This window comes from Pseudonaja textilis, chromosome 1, assembly GCF_049901715.1.
Source record: "Pseudonaja textilis isolate UNSWEBS1 chromosome 1, rPseTex1.2, whole genome shotgun sequence".
NCBI classification, from domain to species: Eukaryota; Metazoa; Chordata; class Lepidosauria; order Squamata; family Elapidae; genus Pseudonaja; species Pseudonaja textilis.
Window position 1 is genome coordinate 212,962,073 of NC_141990.1, and position 20,518 is coordinate 212,982,590.

General features: G+C 37.6%; 1 protein-coding gene across 7 annotated transcripts in view; it reads left to right on the forward strand.

The window, feature by feature from the left end:
• MYLK (myosin light chain kinase) overlaps window positions 1-13,595 on the forward strand; it is a 186,307-nt gene extending 172,712 nt beyond the window's left edge. For all 7 annotated transcript variants that reach the window (XM_087920404.1, XM_087920403.1, XM_087920405.1 and 4 more), the window contains 7 exons: window positions 137-354; window positions 1,720-1,843; window positions 5,195-5,347; window positions 7,153-7,276; window positions 9,276-9,402; window positions 11,191-11,322; window positions 12,167-13,595. In XM_087920404.1, coding sequence (XP_087776530.1) covers window positions 137-354; window positions 1,720-1,843; window positions 5,195-5,347; window positions 7,153-7,276; window positions 9,276-9,402; window positions 11,191-11,322; window positions 12,167-12,402 — 1,114 coding nt within the window. In that variant the 3' untranslated portion in view covers window positions 12,403-13,595. The remainder of the gene's footprint in view (window positions 1-136; window positions 355-1,719; window positions 1,844-5,194; window positions 5,348-7,152; window positions 7,277-9,275; window positions 9,403-11,190; window positions 11,323-12,166) is intronic.
• The last annotated feature ends 6,923 nt before the right edge of the window (window positions 13,596-20,518 follow it).

A 20,518-nucleotide genomic window follows, 5' to 3' on the forward strand; every position in this document is an offset into this window, starting at 1 on the left:
ATGGATACATTACATTTTTCCTATTGCCCATCCCACCTTAGTCCTTCAGAATAATCAGAGTTAGGTGATCTGACTTTCCTTCATGTGGATGTGTTTTCCATGCAGTCACTGTTTGCTCTTTGTTATATTGCTTTAGTGTTTCTGGAGGAGAGCTCTTCGAAAGAATCATTGATGAGGACTTTGAACTGACAGAGAGGGAATGCATTAAATACATGAAACAGATCTCAGAAGGTGTACAATTCATTCATAAACAAGGCATTGTTCATTTGGACTTGAAACCTGAAAATATTATGTGTGTCAACAAAACTGGTACAAGAATCAAGCTGATTGATTTTGGACTTGCACGAAGATTAGGTAAAGTCTCTAAGTCATCTTAAAAATTGTCAGATACAGTGTATTTTTATTATGTATAGTAATTGCAACCACTTGGTACTTGGAACTACTATTTAATTCAAAATTGGCTTGTCCCATTTTCTGTATGGTTTAATTAGCATTATAGCTTGCCAGAGATCCATTACAGTGGACCCTTCAGATGAATGCAGTTCCTTCTGTCATCATTCAGAAGATGATTACATCCATAAATTTAAGAACTTGAGAAAAGTCATTGGATAGGCTTTGACTGATCTCCAAACAATAATGCTAGGTGTATAGATTTCATAAACTGAAATAAATATCTGTGGCAAATCATCATAATTTTAAGGAGAATCAGGGAAGCAGAATTTATGATCCCAGTCAGAACTGATTTTATTAATAGACCCTAAACTACTTTTTGATTATAGGATAATTACTTATTAATTTCATCTTTTTGAACTTTTGAGTGCTCAACTCAAAACCTTGTGCCAACTTGCATTTCAACAAAAATATGAAACAGGCTTTTAGAAAGGCATATGTTTTAATAAAATAACAAATTAATAAAGAAATAAGATGGAACATACTGTACTGAAGGATTAATATGTGTGAAATTAATTGGGGGTAGATTAGAATCTCAATAAATGCAGTTCTATGCTGTTTCCTATGGAAACTGTCCCACCATACTTATTATCTCCCAAATTCTCTGGTAGATGGTCTCTTACTCACATTGAATCTTCATTGAATGCTGACTAGTTTTGTCCTACTCCAAGTAAGAGGTTGTACTTAACATATTTAGAAATTCAGTATTATTTTTGAAATAAGAATCTTGTGACTAATTGTGGATTGTTACTGAATGATGGAGGCATTTCCAATATTTTTTTTTAAATTTCTATTTCCATTTACATTATCCAGCTGACAAGGCCCTTACCAGTGGGACTTGTACAACATCTGAAGAACTGTAGCTTCTTTATCTGTAATACGTACACATTCATTATAGTATATTGGTGAGTGGGTAGATATATTTACACATTCATACTCACACTGTGCAGGAATAGTACATATAATGGATTAGAAGCATTTTGTATAGAGAAGGAGAGAGCAGGCAGGGAAAGAGGGAAGGAATATTTTCTTGACTTTCCAGTCTTCATATAAAACTGTTCAGCAGTAGAGGAATGTACGTACTAATGTAAATTTGGATAATCACCCAAGGTTCACATTCCTAATTGCCTTTGTATTCTACCTAGATTGCCTTAAAATTATTTTTCTATGTTAACTCTGAAATTTGGAGAGAATTTGCTTAACTTCAGAGAGCAATTTCAGAGACACTATATTGAACACACAGCATTTTAACTTTCTCTGTAATCTTAGAAAATGCAGGTTCTCTGAAGGTCCTCTTTGGAACACCAGAATTTGTGGCTCCAGAAGTTATTAATTATGAACCTATTGGCTATGCTACTGACATGTGGAGCATAGGAGTCATCTGCTACATCTTGTAAGTAATTAATTGAGTCAGACATTTAAAATATCTCATTCTTTTTGCTTGCATTCTAGATTGTCACTTTCTAAAAACATACCAATCTAAACATATCCATATACAGTAGAACTGTTCTATTTGAAATTATTTCCCCTTAAATGTACATTCATGCTCTTTAAACGCAAAACTTCCCAGAATATAAGAATTTAATTAGATCACAGTTTTGTAAATATGTTAATGTCCTTTTTAAGACTTAGGGAAGGATATGTGTTGTGATCCTAGTCCTAATATGTAAATTATTCCAGTTAGTCTTAATTGAATTTTACAATTGCCTAAAACTACCTTTAAACTAAATCTGAATCCTGTTGACTTCATGGATACAAAAGTTCAATTGTCATTTAACCACTGTGAGACTGCTGAGAAATGATACAATAGACAATAGAGATAATTAACCCTACACAAAATTATTCTATTCATTCTCATGTATGTGAGAATGTCTCTTTCCTGATTCAGTTTCATGTTTAAATATTTAATCCTTCCTTTAGAGTTTTCCTTTTGTTACATCATTATCTGCAAAGCAGTTTCTTAAGCTGAATGTATGAGAACATGGGGGCATGAAATTTATATTTTGTTGTTAAATCACAGCAGCATTTTTAGATTACAGTTTCCATAGAACCCTACATTGGAAAGCAATTCTGGGTTTTCTAGCAGAAAAATCACATCTAAATGTTCCTTTAGCATGTAATGAGCCATTATATGAACAATAGCTTACCTTTTAGGGAAGCTTACACTTAAAAAAGCTTATGAGCACAAGGATAAAACATAATGAAGCAAATGTTATTGGTCAACAAATAGGTAAGGGAAGTCAAAGATGTAAAACTGCATTACTCTATTTCAGTTGGGAAAAATCCAAAGTTCAAACAGTGTGGTTACATATACATACTCCTTTATGTTGTGCAAGTTTATGGAAGGAAAGACAAATCATTTCCTAAAACATAAAGGAAGAGATAAGGGTAAAGGATTATAAATACTTTACTTTGGGGCAAAAATAGGCTGATTTCCCCCAAGCAGCACTATTTTGAGGTAAATAAGAGTAGTGTAAAGTTTCAATTTGCACTGAGCTAATACAAACTTACACATATCAAGAGTTTTTATAGATTTGCACATTTTGCACAATGATCTTTTGACATGAGAGTAGAGTGTCCTAAGGGAAAAAGTATCCACACTTCCTGAGACCCTTCTCATCCAACTGTTGTGAACTCTGTAGAGTACCAAGCTGAAAGCCCAGGAATATGTCCATTGCTTAGGTCTTGAGTTTCTCCGTAAGCCATCTTGGAGGAGCTGAGTAGTCAGTCTCAGATAGTATAAATTAGAATAAGGGTTAATAGGAAGGATACCTTGATTTCATTCTAGCATTATTGAAAGGTGCACACATCATTTTTTAATTGCCCGGTTAAAGTAGAATTGTCAGAGACATTTAAGGTATGCCTGGGTTTATGCATACCATACATGAAGAAGATGCTGGTTCTAAGTAGCTGAAGAAACCTTTCCAATAAGCAGCTCAATATTAGCTCTAAGTAGCTGCATACCTTCATCTCAAAATTATTTTTTCCTTGAAGGTTGCTGTTCATTTTCATTTTGACAATGACACTGCAGAAAGGAAATAGTTTCCATAAACAAATACTGCTCTGTTTTGCTATTAGATACTGTTTCACTATTGAATATAATAGAGATCACAGATCAAGGTTACAGAGATCTTTGGAAAAAATGAAGACACTCTATGAAGCATGCCAGCAAATTCCATTCCTGGACACTCTATTCCTTCCCAAACTAGTTAAGGAATACTGTTTTTCTTACCATTATTTTCAAGGCAATTAATTGAAAAGTTCATTCTTTGTATCTTATTCTATGGTCTTGGAGATCCACAGTGAACTGATGGGACCTTCTTTGACTCATATTCTGAAATGAAGTTTAGCAGTTATTATATCATGTTTTCCAGCTTTTCTGTCTTGAAATGACTCAAATTGGCTTAGGTAAAATGCATTAATAAGCTAATATAGCAGTGATCTCAGTTAAAATGAACATAGCAACTTAGAGATCCAAAAGTCTGCTCAGTGTTAAGAGAAATCAATGAAGGAGAGAGAGCATGGGAACTTTTACACTTGAAGATGGTCACAGAAAATACCTTCTGCAATGATCAGTTGTGCTTCTGATGTTGGAGAGACAGTTTGTTACTATGTAATTCATCTACAGTTTCAATAGATTTCCTGAAGCAGGTTACCCAATAAAATAGTGAAATCCACAGTACTTTTTGTTTAATAGCATTTGTGTTAACTATATTGTAGAACTCAAATTGAGGGGGGGGGGGGTCAAACCATGCAGTAAAATGTTCACATCTACTGTATTTTTTAGACTATAAGATGCACCTTGGTTTAGAGGAGGAAAATAAGAAAAAAAAAATTGCCTCTGCACGTCCTGTTTTTGCCCTCTCCAGGTTCCAGAGGCCCTCTGCAGGCCAAAAACATGCCCGTTTTTGCCCTGGACACCGGGGAGGACAAAAACGGGATGCACGGAGGTCTCCAGAGGCAAAAAATGGCCACATTTTTGGCCTGCAGGGAGGGCAAAAATGGGAAGCACAGAGGCTTTGGGAGATCAAAAATGGGCCTATATTCACTGTATAAGAAACACAGACATTTCCACCCACTTTGAGGGGGGAGGGTGTCTTATACTCTGAAAAATATGGTAATTTTAAAGCGTGCACACTTTCACCAATAATTTGATGAACTAAATTTGCATTGCATATTCTTTAAGAGTAGCACAACTACTATTCTGCAAATGGAACAATCTTAAGTATTGCATAGACATTGTTCAGATGAGGGTTGCTTGTAATGGCATGCATTTATTCCATTTTCTAAATTAATATTTTTATTTTGCCTTTGGATCAGAAGCTCCCTTCCACTAATATACTAATTTCCTTTAAAACAAAACAAAAATCACTTATTCTCTTTTTAAAAGACCTCTAGCTTACTGGCTCCCTCTAATGACTAAATAATGGAACTATTTATTTTGTTTACTACTTCTATGCATTTCAAAAACAAATCCACCTTATTTTTTCCTTGGTTTTAAAGTATTGAGATCTTATTGAGAATGAGATCAGTTCTGCTTCTAGTATAGTAAATATTTGGTTTATCAGGCTATTGGACTCTTTTGAAAACTTATTTCTAATGTGGTGCCTTCTTGTATGTAATCATTAAATCTACATATTTACAAACCATGCATGCTTTTAAAAATAATGTTTCCTTTTCCTTCAGACGCTATCAACACTCTCAAGTAAATGTTACCATTCACTGTTTTCATCCTTAATTTCAGGGTCAGTGGACTTTCCCCTTTCATGGGTGATAATGACAATGAAACCTTAGCTAATGTTACCTCAGCCACCTGGGATTTTGATGACGAAGCTTTTGATGAGATATCAGATGATGCTAAAGACTTCATAAGCAACCTTTTAAAGAAAGATATGAAGTAAGGATACATTACATTCATATAATGTTCACATACTACTCTAAATATGAATGCATAATGACTATCCTGGAGAAATTTCTTACACTGTTTTACCCAAGCATAATTGCATAAGAGGTATCCTTATTGTGGAACTTCTGCACTAATTTAATGTACATGATAAATTTAGACTCGTGCCTATGTTCACTTTGCGTTTCTGGAACTGATCTAATAATCCTAATCTATGGCCTATAAACCTGATTAAATAAATACAATTAATAAATCCAACTTTCTTCTATAAATTTGTAATGACTCTTAAGATATGAATATTTTTAACATTTCCTATTCTGGTCCATTGCTTTCCATATATATTAGCATTCAGCTTGGCTCTAATGCCTTGTGTGGGAATTGCAAAGGAGCAGGTCAAGGAAAGAATTAAGTTCTAGTAATTTTAGATTACTCCTTTAAATAATTGCTAATCCCATAATCCTTTCATCTGAACATTGACACCCACATACAGTTTGTAAATCAAGGCAAGTGGATCTACAACAAAATTCTTAGGTATTTCAGGTTTGCTCAAATGATTAATGTATTGGCATTTTTCCACACAGGCAGTCCAGCCATGAGTAGTACCTCTTTAGGACAACTTTTTTTTTACTGAGGGAAATCATAGAAATATGCAGATAGATGCATCCCCCCAAAAAATGCTTAACTCAATGTGTAGTGTAATTACGTTATTCTTAATATAACTACATATGAAATATAGTTTAATATGTTTAATTTAGATGCCTGTCCTAAAGGAGTTGAGCTAGAAGACCTCCGATCCACTGATCCTATGAAATGTAATATTCTATGTGCACTTTGCATTGATGGTTTTAATTTTTTTAAAAAAAACTTCAAATCTCTAGGCATAATTGTGTGCATGTTTGAAACTCACACCTTTCCCCCATGTTGTTGATTTGTGGAGATTACAAAATAGCTTCAAAATGCTACTTTAATTTTGGCAGCATAATCCAGAGAATCTGTGTGGCCTACAAAAAGAAGTCTGGAACCTGCATACAGATGCTAAATGTTGCATTTCCCACCCATGATTTAGGAATAAAAAAAAAGATGTAATCAATAACGTAAGATTTTTTGCAGCATTAATAATAGATATTTTTCTCATATGTGATTTCGTTGCTTCTGCACAGCAGTTATGAGAAAACTTAGTGATAAATAATGTGTTAATAAGTAACAAATGTAGACTGTTTCCAAGAAAAGGATGGTATAGTTGCCATTTTTTATTGCTCCAAAGATATCAAAAAGTAATGAAATACATCTGAATAAGAAATATGAAACACAATAATGAAATATTCAAATACTTTACAGCAGAGGTTTTTAAGAATTAAATTTAGATTTTTTTGTCATAATATTCCAAAGACATAAATCTTTTATCACTCTATGAATTAAAATTAATTTATATATTGACATATAATTATCACTGGAACTCATCCCATGGCTTATTTAAGGTAGCTCTCTGCTCTGCAGTCAGTCAGCTGCCCTGTGCCATCTGGAAGTGTAAGGTAAAAGTCAGCATTTATAAGGAATTTTGGAGGCTCTTATGGTTCTGGGTAGACATATCCCAATGTAAAAAGATTTGCATCCTCAAGAAAGCAAGCAGCTTTCCAGTCTTCCTAATATAATGCTAGAAATAAAACATCTGAGACTTTGGGAATTGCAGCTGAATAATGTACAGTAGTCTAACGTGCCATATTATTAAATACAGAGCTCATTAAAATCTTAAGTTTTATTTATGTAAGTATAATAGTTATTATCTCTATTACTCATAGGGACCGCTTGAATTGTACTCAGTGCTTACAGCATCCGTGGCTGCAAAAAGATACCAAACACATGGAAGCGAAGAAGCTCTCCAAAGATAGGATGAAAAAATACATGGCTAGAAGAAAATGGCAGGTAACTGATGTCTATGGAGATTCTCATCATCCAGGTCATTTTTCCAAAAGCCAACTGGTCTTTCTTTGTTTTTCCTTGAAGACGTTTTGCTTCTCATCCAAGAAACTTCTTCAGTTCAGAATTGAAGCAAAATGTCTTCAAGAAAAATAAAAAAAAGTCCAGTTGCCTTTTCAAAAAGCACCTTTGGGGCAGGTAAGCATAGTGATCAAAGTTCAAAGCCTTTATTGTCATTGTACATCATGTATACAATGAAATTGGTTAAATTGGTCAAGAACATATGAAACAAATTCTTTGTACGTTCTAAAGTGCATGAATTTGTAAGATATATGAAAATAAAAGGCCATTTGTTTAAGAAAACAATGCATCTTTTGCAGGAAAACTATTACAGGTAATCCTCAACTTACGACAGTTTGTTTACTGACTGAAGTTAGAACAGAACTGAAAAAATGACTTATGACTGTTGGGTATATGGATACACCAACCAGGTTTGGGTTGAATAAATATGTAAACCTAGTTTTAAGTGTTTTGTAGCTTTAAGCACAAGAAACTGCAATGTCATTGTGGGTGCGGTTGCAGGCAGTAATAAAGGTAGGAAGGGAAACGTAATAGACCCGGCTTCTGGATGCACCTGGTTCTGTTCCTGGTCTGCTGCCTGCTGGAACGTCTATCTGCTTACTCTTGGAGGCTACTGTGCCAGATACCTTTTGGACTGTTTACTTGGTGAGCTGAGGATTCAGCGTTGTCTTTGAGAGAAAGGTATCGGGAGGAGAAGATTTACAAGCAGATAAAGACATTGTATTTACTGTTAATGGACTTGATAACTGGATGGATATACTGGATAATGATATATGGACTGAATGACACTTCTTAATCTCTGTGTGAATTAAATAACTATTTTAAAACTACAAACAGTGTTTTTGTCTCCAGTGTGTGTATACTCTTGGGCCCACTCTCTCTCTCATTTGCCTGCCTGGCTGGACTGCTGCTGCATACTCTGCTTGGGGGTTTATCCCCAAACACTAACAATGACCATTTTTCACTCTTAATGTTCATTGCAGCATCCCCATGATCATGTGATTTACATTCGGATGCATGGCAATTGACTCACATTTATGACGGTTGCAGTGTCCCGGGGTCATGTGATCACCTTTTGCACTCTTCTGACAAGCAAAGTCAATGGGGGGAACCACATTCACTTAACAACTATATTACTAGGTTAACAACTGCAGTGATTCACTTAACAAATGTGCCAAGAAAAGTCATAACATGGGGCAAAACTCATTTAATTCCACACTTAGCAACATAAATTTTGGGCTCAATTGTGGTTGTAAGTTGAGGACTACCTGTACAGGATAAAGGAGGGACATCTTAAATTGCCTTATTCCAATCCCTGTCCTTAAAGTAAATACATGTAACTTATATTCTCTTCTATTAGTACATTTAATTTAATAATAACAGATTAATGATCATGTTGGCTTTGATCAAACTTGTACCTTCACAATGCTTATAAGAAAATTCTGCTGAGATAATTGTGGATGTATTCAGGGGGATTTTTATTTGTTATTTTAAACAAATTAATAACTTTTTAAAAGCATTTTATTATGGTGTAGCAAATGTGAGGCATAGTGATTACACCATTTTGAAACAAGGCTGGTAACTTTTTCTTACATTTGGGCAGGTACTCGATATTGATTTGCCCTTTTTGATTTTCATTCCTTCCTCTGTTCTTGTGAGAGGGGAAATTCCTAAAAATCCAGCTGCTTCAAAGGTTTCCTTGCCAGGCTATAATGCAAGTTGCCCAAAAGTTCTATGGTTGAAATCTTTACCAGACACCTATTACCCTCCATTCGCTGGGTCAACTGTTATTGGACCCCCATCTCTAGAGTCTGCTTTCAATGCACTAAATAGAACTGTTGTATTTTTCTCAATCTTTTACAAATATATCAAAAATAGCATATGGTAAGAAGGAATTCATCAGCATTTCTTGGTTATGTTACAGAAAACAGGGAATGCTGTTCGTGCCATAGGAAGGCTGTCTTCTATGGCAATGATTTCTGGCCTGAGTGGACGGAAGTCCTCTTCAAGTTCACCAACCAGCCCTGTTAATGCGGAGATGGAAGTTGGAGGTATTTTTCCATGACATTCAGATTACCACATTATTTAAGTATAGATTATGGCATAACACTTAAACAGATGCTTGAAAATTGTATTATATAAAGAATATTCATCCAGTCTTTTTTTAAACAAACTAGAATATAGTGGCATATTAAATGTTACAAGGAATAGTTATAGGCCTTGTACTCCCCCCCAAAAAATCAAATTTTTAATGACTTGGATGAGGAAGTGGAAAAATATCTTTTAAAAATACAGGTGGCACAGAATTGGGTGAAATGGCCAATATGTTAGATTGAAAAGGAAATTTGACAGAGACACATATAAAACAATAGAAAAATGCAAATCTAGAATGGGGAACCTCAGTTTGGCAGTAATACCTGTGAAAAAAATACTGAGTTGCTTATATACTGAATATAAACTATCTCTATAATATGGCTTTAAAAAGTTGTTTAAGGTTGTGTCAACAGACATTTAATTTGCAAATCACAGGAAATAATAAATTAACATTATTTTATGACTCTTAGTCAGATCCTATCTTGAGTATTTTGTTCATTTCTGAGCAATTATACCACACATTGGAGCAAATTTAAAGAAAGGCAGCCAGGATGAACTGGGGACTAGAAGTTAAGTTCTATGGAGAAAAAATGGAAAGAACTGGGAATGTTTAGCCTTGAGAAGATACTGTGAAAGCACTTTAAAAATATTGTAAGAAGTGTCATATAGAAGGCTACAATTTGTCCTTCATTGCTTTAAAGTGCAAGATATGATAATGAATTTAAGTTTCAGGAAATTCGATTCTGATTTTTGTTTGCTGTTACTCATAATAGTATAGGGGTGCCTAATTCAAGGCCCACGGCCCAGATTGGGCCTGCGAGTTGCTTAAATCCAGCCTGTGGGGCCAGCCTGGAAATATCAAAGGACTAGCCCAGGGTGCCTCTGGTGCCTAAGACGGGCCACATGCGGGGACCCTGTGCCTTGTTTTTACCCTTCATGACCTCCTGCAGCACTCTGCCTAACAAAACCGGGCCCAAAATGGGCCCCAAAACAGGCCAAAAACTGGGCTGAAAATGGGCAAAAAATGGGCAAAAACAGGCCCCAAAATGAGTATAAAACAGGCTCAAAACAGGCCCGAAAACAGCAGAGTGCTGCAGGAAGCCATGGAGGGTGAAAACAAGGTGCAGGGGGGCTGCGTTTGGACCCTCGTGCTGCGTTTTGGCTGGCAGGGTGCTACATCCTTCCCGCCCCCACCCCCCCTGCTCACCCTCCCACTGCCAGCCCACAGAAGAGAATTGCAATGCTGATTTGACCCTCAAAGAAATCCAGTTTGATACCCCTAGGATAGAGTAATTTGAAATGGAACCCAGATAATTGTAACATCCTCTTTCTCTGAGTGTTTTCAAACAAAACTGAATAATCATCTGTCTGCGATACTTTAAATTCTGCTTAAGCAAGGATCTAGTTTGAGCAGGAAGCAAGTTTCAATAAACACTTGGTTCCTTCCAAGTCTATTGTCTAAAAGGACAATGTGCATTGTCCGTTTACCACAATTGATGTCTGAACTGCAGGGATGTATATCCATGATGCTTTATCACATGAATTTTCCCAAAAGGAATAAAATATTCCTATTTGAATTCTAAATTAGCAGTCATTAAAGATTGCCATGGAAAAAATATAAAGTAGACTTCTGAAAACTGCTATGTTGTGGCTGAAAGACAAGCTTTGACATATATTAGGCTATAAGAATTATTATCAGACAGTTGTTCTGTGATAAAGCAGAACTGTGTTGTTGTTTTTCCTAGATGAAACAGCCAGCTCTCTTTTAGAAGCAGTTGATGAAGAAAGGTCTCATGTGAAGCCCTATTTCTCTAAAACAATTCAAGATATAGAAGTTGTGGAAGGCAGTGCTGCTAGATTTGACTGTAAAATTGAAGGTATTCTTCACTAATTCAGAAGACTTTATCTTCAGCTATCCACCTGTCCTTTTGGGGTTGGTGTATTGGTATTTGTTATCTTCTTGCAATTTGATGTATCTTATTTGCTAATTCTCATTCTCATTTTCTGGGTGTGCTACAAGATAGAATTTTTAACACAGCTTTATTCAGGTTATCAATGATCACATCTGGCTTTTAGTTATTGATTTATTTTAACGTACCTGCCATGTAAAGAAAATGTTGTGTGTTTATCAAATTACTTGGCAACTTACAGGAATTGCAGACTTACAAATATATACATTGATTGACATTAGTGTCTCTATTTAATTATAATTGTACAACTAAGGCATATCATGAAACAGTTGCTGTTGGACTCTAGCTGAAATCTTGAGTACACGTGTTACAGGTAAGTGGGTGTAAATTTGTACAACCATATATAATCACTCTAAAGCCAACCATACATCTACCCACTTTACATTTCACATGGTAATTATCTTGTATTTACTGAGCTTATGCCATACCTGCTAATGACCTATGCAGCATTTGAAGTGAGCTGTTAAAGAGTGACATCTGGATTATGGAGATTCCACAGGATTCTCTTATATAACCTGCAATTTCATAGAATTGGACTTACTCTAAAAACTCCATTTGTGCTGCTCTTTTTGTACACTATTAACTGTTAAAGGTAACTTAGTTGATAGATGCACATCTACATCCCCTGGCCCTCACAGCCTGCTTTTTAATGGCTAATTCAAATGATTGTCTATTTCTTTTTTATATTCACTTATTGCTTAAAAAAATTAACAAATAAAATATCTTCATTTTGGCATCTGGTATTTCTCAGGTTACCCTGACCCGGAAGTGATTTGGTACAAAGATGAGCAATCTATCAAGGAATCCCGGCACTTCCAGATTGACTATGACGAAGATGGCAATTGCTCTTTGATTATTTCTGAAGTTTGTGGGGATGATGATGCCAAATATACTTGCAAGGCAATTAACTGTTTGGGAGAATCAACTTGTACAGCAGAACTTATTGTGGAAACGTTGGGGGAAGAGGAAGAGGAGGAAGAAGAATGAATCAACAGAAGAGGACAAAAATCACTCAGTTGAAGACTCTTTAATGCTCATGTAGTATTACACTAGGTCATAGTTTTCTTGATTTATTTTATCAGCAGTGTGGCTGACACCTGTTTTATTTATGGGCATTAACTTGAATTAACAAGCACTTTAGTTGGCTGTTGTGCTTGGATTTAGTTTAAGTTAAAGCATCAGTTGCATAGCCCAGACAATGAATGTGAACACACTATATGAAGCTAATCTGCTAGACTCAACCATTTCTTTCATAAACGTATGATCAGGATTGAGGAACTGGATAAGTATACTAATTGTTTCATCAAGCAATATAGCTAGCAAAAATGCGTCTTTGGTGTCCTGTGACACCATTGAATTATGTATGAATGAAGTACATTTGGAGCAATAAAATTTTACCTGCAAGGAGCCCACTGGAAATACAAGAGTACCACAGAAAGTTTCCTGATACAAAAGAGACACCCGATGGTTAAAAAATATGTACCTTCCTCAAATTGATTAACACATTCAGATTTTTCCATATTGCTTTCCTTTCACAGCTGTCATTCAGAATACCTAACAGTGTATCTGTCTGCACTTAGTGTATCATTACAACTCTGGCTTTTCTCCACTACTTCTGCAAGATGCCAATATTTTCAGCATAACATTGGCTTCATTAAAGAACACAGAAAACAAATTTTGCATTAGCTTCTCAAGGCAGAAGAGGAAAATTGACTATACTTCAATGTAGATACATAAAGTATCTTTAGAACGTTTGATCTTATTACTGTAGTCTTACATGTTCTGTATTTGCTTGTCTGCCTGTTGGAATGCAGATATTCAAAATTCCATTTATGATATGTACTCACATTTGCTGTGGGTTTTTTTTATTACTGCTTTCGCTGTTTCTTAGTTATCAGCATGTCCTCTTTTTAAGTGGATGAGAAACTTTTGTTATAATAAAACACAGTCATTGCCAGTTTGCCACACATTGTTATAAGGCAATTTTAATATTATTTAGTGCATACAAGGCATTTTTTTCACATGTTTTCAATGTGTTAAGAAAACAACGGGGTGTATTTTTGTATATCTTAATTAAAAAAATATGCTAATGTTTTCTGGTGTCTTAAACAGAGAGGGAATATTCGTGAACACTACAGCTGTAGTTACTCACAATTTTTAAATAAATACATATCACAAAGCATGTTGCTACTAGTTCATTTGTTCAATTTAAGTTCTACTTCCCTTTCTTAATCGAAGGTGAGTGTTTGAGAACTTTACTGCTCCCTGATAAATTTATAAATTATACTGCTTGCATATACCCACAGTTATATAACTTTCTACCTAGAGATTTGAGTTGTAAAAGTACATAACTATGATGAATTTAGCTGAGAACTAAATTATTCATCTTGGCCCATGAATCTTTTTAACTCATACAAGGAAGGGGTTGTGTTTGTTTGCAAAATGATTCTACTAACAGTTCTCTTTTAAAAATCTATAAGCCTTGAAATGTTTGCTTGAAAGCAAACAAGCACACCTACTTTATTTAACACTTTTGGAGAAAAGAACATATTCTTTTAACATGCTTAATTTTTTTTAAAAAAAAGCAAATCTTAAAAGTACAGGAAAGAAAAATAACGTATGAACCTCCTGCCCTGAGACCCATTTTAGTCACTTTTTCTTACAACTGGTGAATTATTTGCAGGTTCCCAAAAAGGACGGAAGGCAAAATGGGAAGAAATGGTAGAGGCAAGGAAAAGGGAGGCAACCTTTAGGAGATGATGAGACTGAGCCTGCGGTGTTGGGTTAAATTAATCATTAGTTTGGGGTCTACGTCCCATAAGAGACTTGAGCCAGGGTGGATATGAATCTAGCCAAAGTCCAGGCTGTTATGGAATGGCAGGCATCAAGGTCACGTAGACAACTGCAGGGTTTCCTAGGTTTTGCCCATTTTTACCAGCAGTTTATCCCCTTATTTGCCAGGGTAGCCTTACTGTTAAGCAATCTCCTAAAGGCTAATGGTCAGCTGGTAGAAGGCCTCCTGCAGGTCCAGCTTAGTAAAAACTACCCATTGAGAGGAAGTCAGCACTGGGAGCCACTGTCCCCCAGCATCTTTTGTAGGCAGGGTCCATGCCCTCCCCGCCTGGATATGCCCCCAGCCATTCAGCCACCATCTGGTAGCCAACTGGCCCTCTTCAGCTAGCAGTCTTTTTACAGCAAAGAGTCTTCCAGGGCTCCGATCTTCCCCAGGAACCAATTGTCCAGCACCTTCCAGGGCTCAGCTGCCGCTTTCTGAGCCACTGTCCAGCTGATTGTTAGCATCCCAGTGCCTCACTGATCAGCTGGTCCGGGTGACTGGAAACATCACGCTCCGCTTTCACCTGGTAGGCACTGGAGACTTCACCAGTAAGCAGCTCTCGGGGGCCCGGCATGCCGCCGATCACCTGTTCTAGGAGGCTGGGACTGCCGCTGCCATTTGCTGCTGGTTGTCTTACTGTGGCTGTTCCCCAATCACCCTCCCCACAGGTATGGCAAACCCCAGCAGGTTTTGACACAGTCCCCCTTGAAGTTTGGCACCAATTCATCTTGACTTAGATCAGATTGTTGTGTATAGGTAGCATTAAATAAACTTGTAGTACTTTTAAATTCCATTCTGGTTTCTCATCTCTTGCACCTGACACAACCCCCTGGAGGAAATATTGTAGGCTGAAAATGGTGGCCTGCTCTCCTGTCTTCTGCCTTGGTCTTTTGTGGTTTCTTTCTTTGCCCACTGCCTTCTAACTCACTTCAGCACCTCTTCTTGTTCGCCTCCACCTCCTAGGCATTTCATTCTTTTTTCCCTTCCATGTAGCCTACATTACTACATACTGGAGTATGACAGGAACCATCTACTAGCTTTCGTGATGTGTGAAGGTGTGCTACTTTTTCTTTCATGGCTATTTCCTGGTATCCAGCATTGTGAAGGAACGAACAAGTGCCAAGGAGGAGGAAAAAGAAACATTTTTAAGAATTAAGTTTGCAGTTTTGTCCCCCCGTGCTGTTGATAAAGAGCTGTGGCGGTTAGAATGCAGTATTGCAGGCTAATTCAGCTCACTGCTAGGAGTTTGATCCTGGCCAGCTCAAGGTTGACTCAGTCTTCCATCCTTCTGAGATTGGTAAAATGAGGATCCAGACTGTTGGAAGCAATTACGCTGACATTGTGAACCACCTAGAGAGGGCTGTAAAGCACTATGAAGTCCTACTGTTATTGCTAGACTGCTTTTAAAAAGTCATTTTCCACTGGGTAAATCAATGTATTTTCTGAAGTTATAAAAAAAAACCCAACATAAATGAATGAGAATGCTTAATCTCTTCCCCAAACTTCCTTTTGTCACCCATTGGTTTAACAGTTGTGAGCATGTTGCAAAATAGCTAATATTTGCAGTGTTCAATCTGGATGAGGTAGGGTCGAAAAGGCAGGAAGAACAATTCCACATGAATTTGATTTCTGATAGTTCTTCCTTAAGAAGTATGGTATGAAGTTTTTCTCCATTCCCAACTGTTCTGCCTTCAAAAAGCACAGAACTACTTGTGCAGTTCCTATACACAATATCCCTCCAGGTTGTGCTAAGTGGAGGAAGAGAGAAAGTTCTTTTCAGGAGACAGACTATTATAAACCGATACGATAATTCACCCTGTGTGAATTATTAGCTCACAGAGCAGTCAGGCAAGCTGAATAAACTATGGTTAAATTAGCCATCTATGGGCATTCTGCAAAACCGATTTTTTTTATTGCAATTTAGATTGCAGTTTGAACTTCCATACACTTCCATACACTTATACATGCAGAGACTTAAATTGATTTCTACTGCATGGATACCTTTCTTCTGCTCAAGACTGGAATTCCAAGATTTTAACTATAATTGCAAATCCCTCTTTTTGAACATATATGAAATACAAATCAAAAGTCCATTCAGCATTTAGAAACCAGGAGATGATGAGTTCTAGTCCCACCTTGCGCATGACAGTTGGCTGGATGACTTTGAGTCAGTCATTCTGCCTCGGGTCAACTCATTTTCCACTTTATAAGAACAGTAAAGGGAATATAAATGAATAATGGCAAATTTTCACCAAAACAACTAGTTCAGAGAGTATTTTTATGTACGATCTAAAGTTTTGGAAAAGTTTGAAAGCTTCTGTTTAGTTTCAGCAATTCTTAATGCCTAATGTCTAGAAAGATGTGCTCTTTGGAAGACAGAATGCTCAAGTGCTTGATATTTCTATTTATGCACTGGAGTGAACCAAGAATTGTAAGGCATATGTATTTCGTGTTAACATTTCCCAACAGAAATGTGATTTGGTATTAGTTATTAGGACAATAAGCTGACATTCCAGAGGCCTAACTTTTCCACTAGTACTCCTTCTAAATCAACATTTTGAAAAAGCATTAAAGTTTCTCTCACACACACACTCACATAATAGGTACAATTGTAATGTTGGATTCTTTGTAAATCACAGAATCCTGACTATCTTCTTCAGCATATAATTCTGGGACGAACTAAGAAACTTGGTATGCAATCCCATAATTCCAATGCAAAACTAAGTACTTTGCTTCTCAATAAACTTGTACAGAATTCTGATAAAACCAAGAGCTTTCCTAAACATGTGCAACCACAACTGCACTCACAAAATTATCCACAGCCGCCCACCCCACCCCCCTTATTCACAGCCTTGTTAAACAGGGCTTCCTTCTGGCAAAAAGAAGTACAGCTTCAAAGCTAAAATTCTAACAGAGAAACCAGTTATTCTTGTAAGAGTTGAAAAACGTTCCCTTGATTACCTTTAAAAGGAAGCTAGTAAATAAAATATGTGACTTTTCCCAAACAGAGAAGGGAAGATTCCAAGACTTCCCTGTGGAAATATTTCAAGGATTTCCTTTCTCCTTCTCTAATGTCACACAGTTACTTATCTATTAATCCCATTTATATGCCTGCCCATCTCATAAGAAACTACTCTGGGTGGCATTCAACTGTCAATAAAACAATATAAAAATCATTATAGAAATATAAAAATTCATATAAAAATGTAAAGCATTTATAAAGAATACAAACCACACTGGGACAGTAAAACGATTGATCCCAGTGAAGCTACCTAAGACTATCTCTGGTTCCCTGGGACCCCCAGACCTGATAATAAAATCGGATCTCAAGGGACTTTTGAAATAATAACAGGGATGGAGGTAACCTCACTTCGGAGGTGAGAATAGGGAGGACTCCATAGCAGAGAAGACCTGCCTCCTGTGACCCACCAAATGTAGATTTCTGGCAGATGATAACCACAACATGCCTTCTCTGCTCATTCTGATAGGACAGGCTGATGTAGTCATGGAGTGGCAGTCCTTTAGATAACCTGCTCCCATACCATGAAAGGCTTTAAAGCAGAACTCCCCAAACTTGGTGACTTTATCTAGCTATGCTGGATGGGGAATTCTGGGAGTTGAAGTCCACAAGTCTTAAAGTTGCCAAGTTTGGATACCTCTGCTTTAAAGGTTAAAATCAGCACCTCAAATTAGACCCAGAAGCAGACTGACAGCCAATGCAGCCTGTGGAGCAAAGGGGTAGTATCTTCTTTCCTGGGAGCACACATAATTGTCTGGGCCACTGCATTCTGCATTGTCGGAAGCTTCGGGATACTCTTCAAGGGCAGCTCCAAGTACAGCGCATTATAGTAGTCCAATCTGGAGGTGACCGGGGCATGAGCGATTGTGAGCACAACTGACTCAGGAAAGAGCACAACTGGTGCACAATAACAAGGCAGTGCAAAGGCCACAATCGCCATTTGGTTTTTTGAGTACGAATTGTGGGACTAGGACCCCCCAAATTGTGCACTGGGTCTGTCTGGATGACAGCCCTCCCAGATAAACCAGACAGGAAACAGGACTGAATGAATTAATTCTACTTTATTGTGTAAAGTTATGTGAACAGAATCTTGCAATTCTGAAAGTACAAACTACCTGCCTCCACTTTTAACTGGTCAATCTATTAGAGAAGATCCTTTCTAAATTTCTTTCTCTGACTGCTAAACCACTGGGGGTTCTTCCCTCTCTTATCTGATTGTTTCCTCAGGAGCATCTCTTCAATCCCCAAGGTCATCCATAATGAACACCAGGTATGGCATAGTCCTAGAACCAGTAGGCCCATTCATTTTTGCCAGAGTTCAGCTGAAGCCTTTGTCCGCCATCACAGCTTCCAGATATCAGGAGAAGACATTCATGGCCTCATTTAATTCACCAGGGATGTATCAGCATGCTCATGATACCTCATCCCATGGCAGAGGATAAGCTCACCAAACAGCCTCATGTAAGTAAATGTTCAATAAGAAAAGGAAGATCTCTCAACCATGTGGTAACCCATGTAGTAGTGGCCAAGGGTGTGCCTCTCCTTCCTTGTTGCCACTTTCCATAACTGACCACAAATAAGGGAGGCAGGTAACCAGGCTGCCCGCCCCCAATCCTCTGAGCCACTCCAGGATACCACATTTGATGGCACCACATTTGATGCTGAGAGGTCAATAGGCAACCTCCATCCTGCCCATGCCAGAGACCATCCATGATCAATGCTGTTTCTATCCCATACCTGGGTCTGAGTTCTGACTGAAAAAGATCCAGATAATTCATTTTATTCAGGGCCCCCTGAAGCTTGATCCCCAAAACCAGATCCCCAAAGATCAGGAATAACAGGGAACTTCCTATTGTCCTCACCAACCATCCCTGGGAGAAGCCAGGCAACTCGTGGCATTATAGCTTCACTACCTCTCAGCCTCTCTGGCTCTCACCCAAGAGAAACCAGTCCATTCCTAACAGCCAGCCTTGCAGTAAATTGGTGGAGTCACGTTGTTTCTTCCTTTTCAGGGAGACCCCGAAGACAGGCAAAGTCTATTACAAATATTTTTAATATTTTAATATTTACGATTGCCACAGAGCTGCTTTGCAAAGAGGGTAGGTATATACATTTAATAAATAAAGACATCAATAAATAAAACATTATTTCTTTTTTTAAATGTCTGATCTGGTGAGCTTTCCTTCCAGAAGTTGTGGGTGCTCCAACACTGCAAGTTTTCAAGAAGAGACCAAACAATTATATTAATTACATATTTATATATATAATTATATTAATTATATTGATATTAACACACTTGAGAAAGTCCAGAAATATTTCACAAGAGTTCTCCACTCCTTTACTCATTGCAGAATACCTTATGCCACCAGATTCGAAATTCTAGATCTAGAAAATCTAGAACTATGCTGCCTTCAGTCAGATCTAAAAATAGTACATAAAATTATATATTGCAGTGTCCTACCTGTCAATGAATACATCAGCTTCAACCATAACAATACAAGAGCACAGGATACAAACTCAAGGTAAACTGCACCAAACTTGATTGCAGGAAATACGACTTCAGCAACAGAGTGGTCAATGTCTGAAATACTCTACCTGACTGTGGTTTCTTCCCCAAACCCCAAAAACTTTAACTTTAGACTGTCTACTATTAACCTCACCCCTTTCCTAAGAGGTCTGTATAAGCGCACCAATGTGCCTACCGTCCCTGTCCTATTGTTTCTTTTTATTTTTCTGTATGTATCCATTTCATGTATTCATAAGTATGTTATACTTATACCTATTATCTTGTGATTGACAAATCAAATCAAATAAATAAATAAACACACAACTATTTGTCTCAAAAGGTATAGGGTTTTCTGTCTGAGCAGGGGTTGGACTAGAAGACCTCCAAGGTCCCTTGTTATTGTTACTTATTGGTCCACTAGATAGGGTCCAAATAACAGACGCCGGAAAGGTCGTAAGAAAGGAGGAATCCGAGTCAAGCCGGGGTGAAGAATAAGCCAGCCAAAATGCACGCCGAGGATTTACAGCGCATTGGTGCAAGCTCCCGATGCACCCGCTCAGCCTCCGGCCACAGCAAAGCAGCCCCAGCCGATGCTCTTCCCCGCCGACCGTGAGGCCTCGTTCTCTTTCTCCCCACCTCCCCAGGACGAGCCCGCGTGACGCCGCGGGAGGCGAGGCCCTCCTGGGCGGCCGCCTCGCTCAAGCTCCGCCTCGCGCGCCTAGCCTCGCGCTCTCCCGGCACA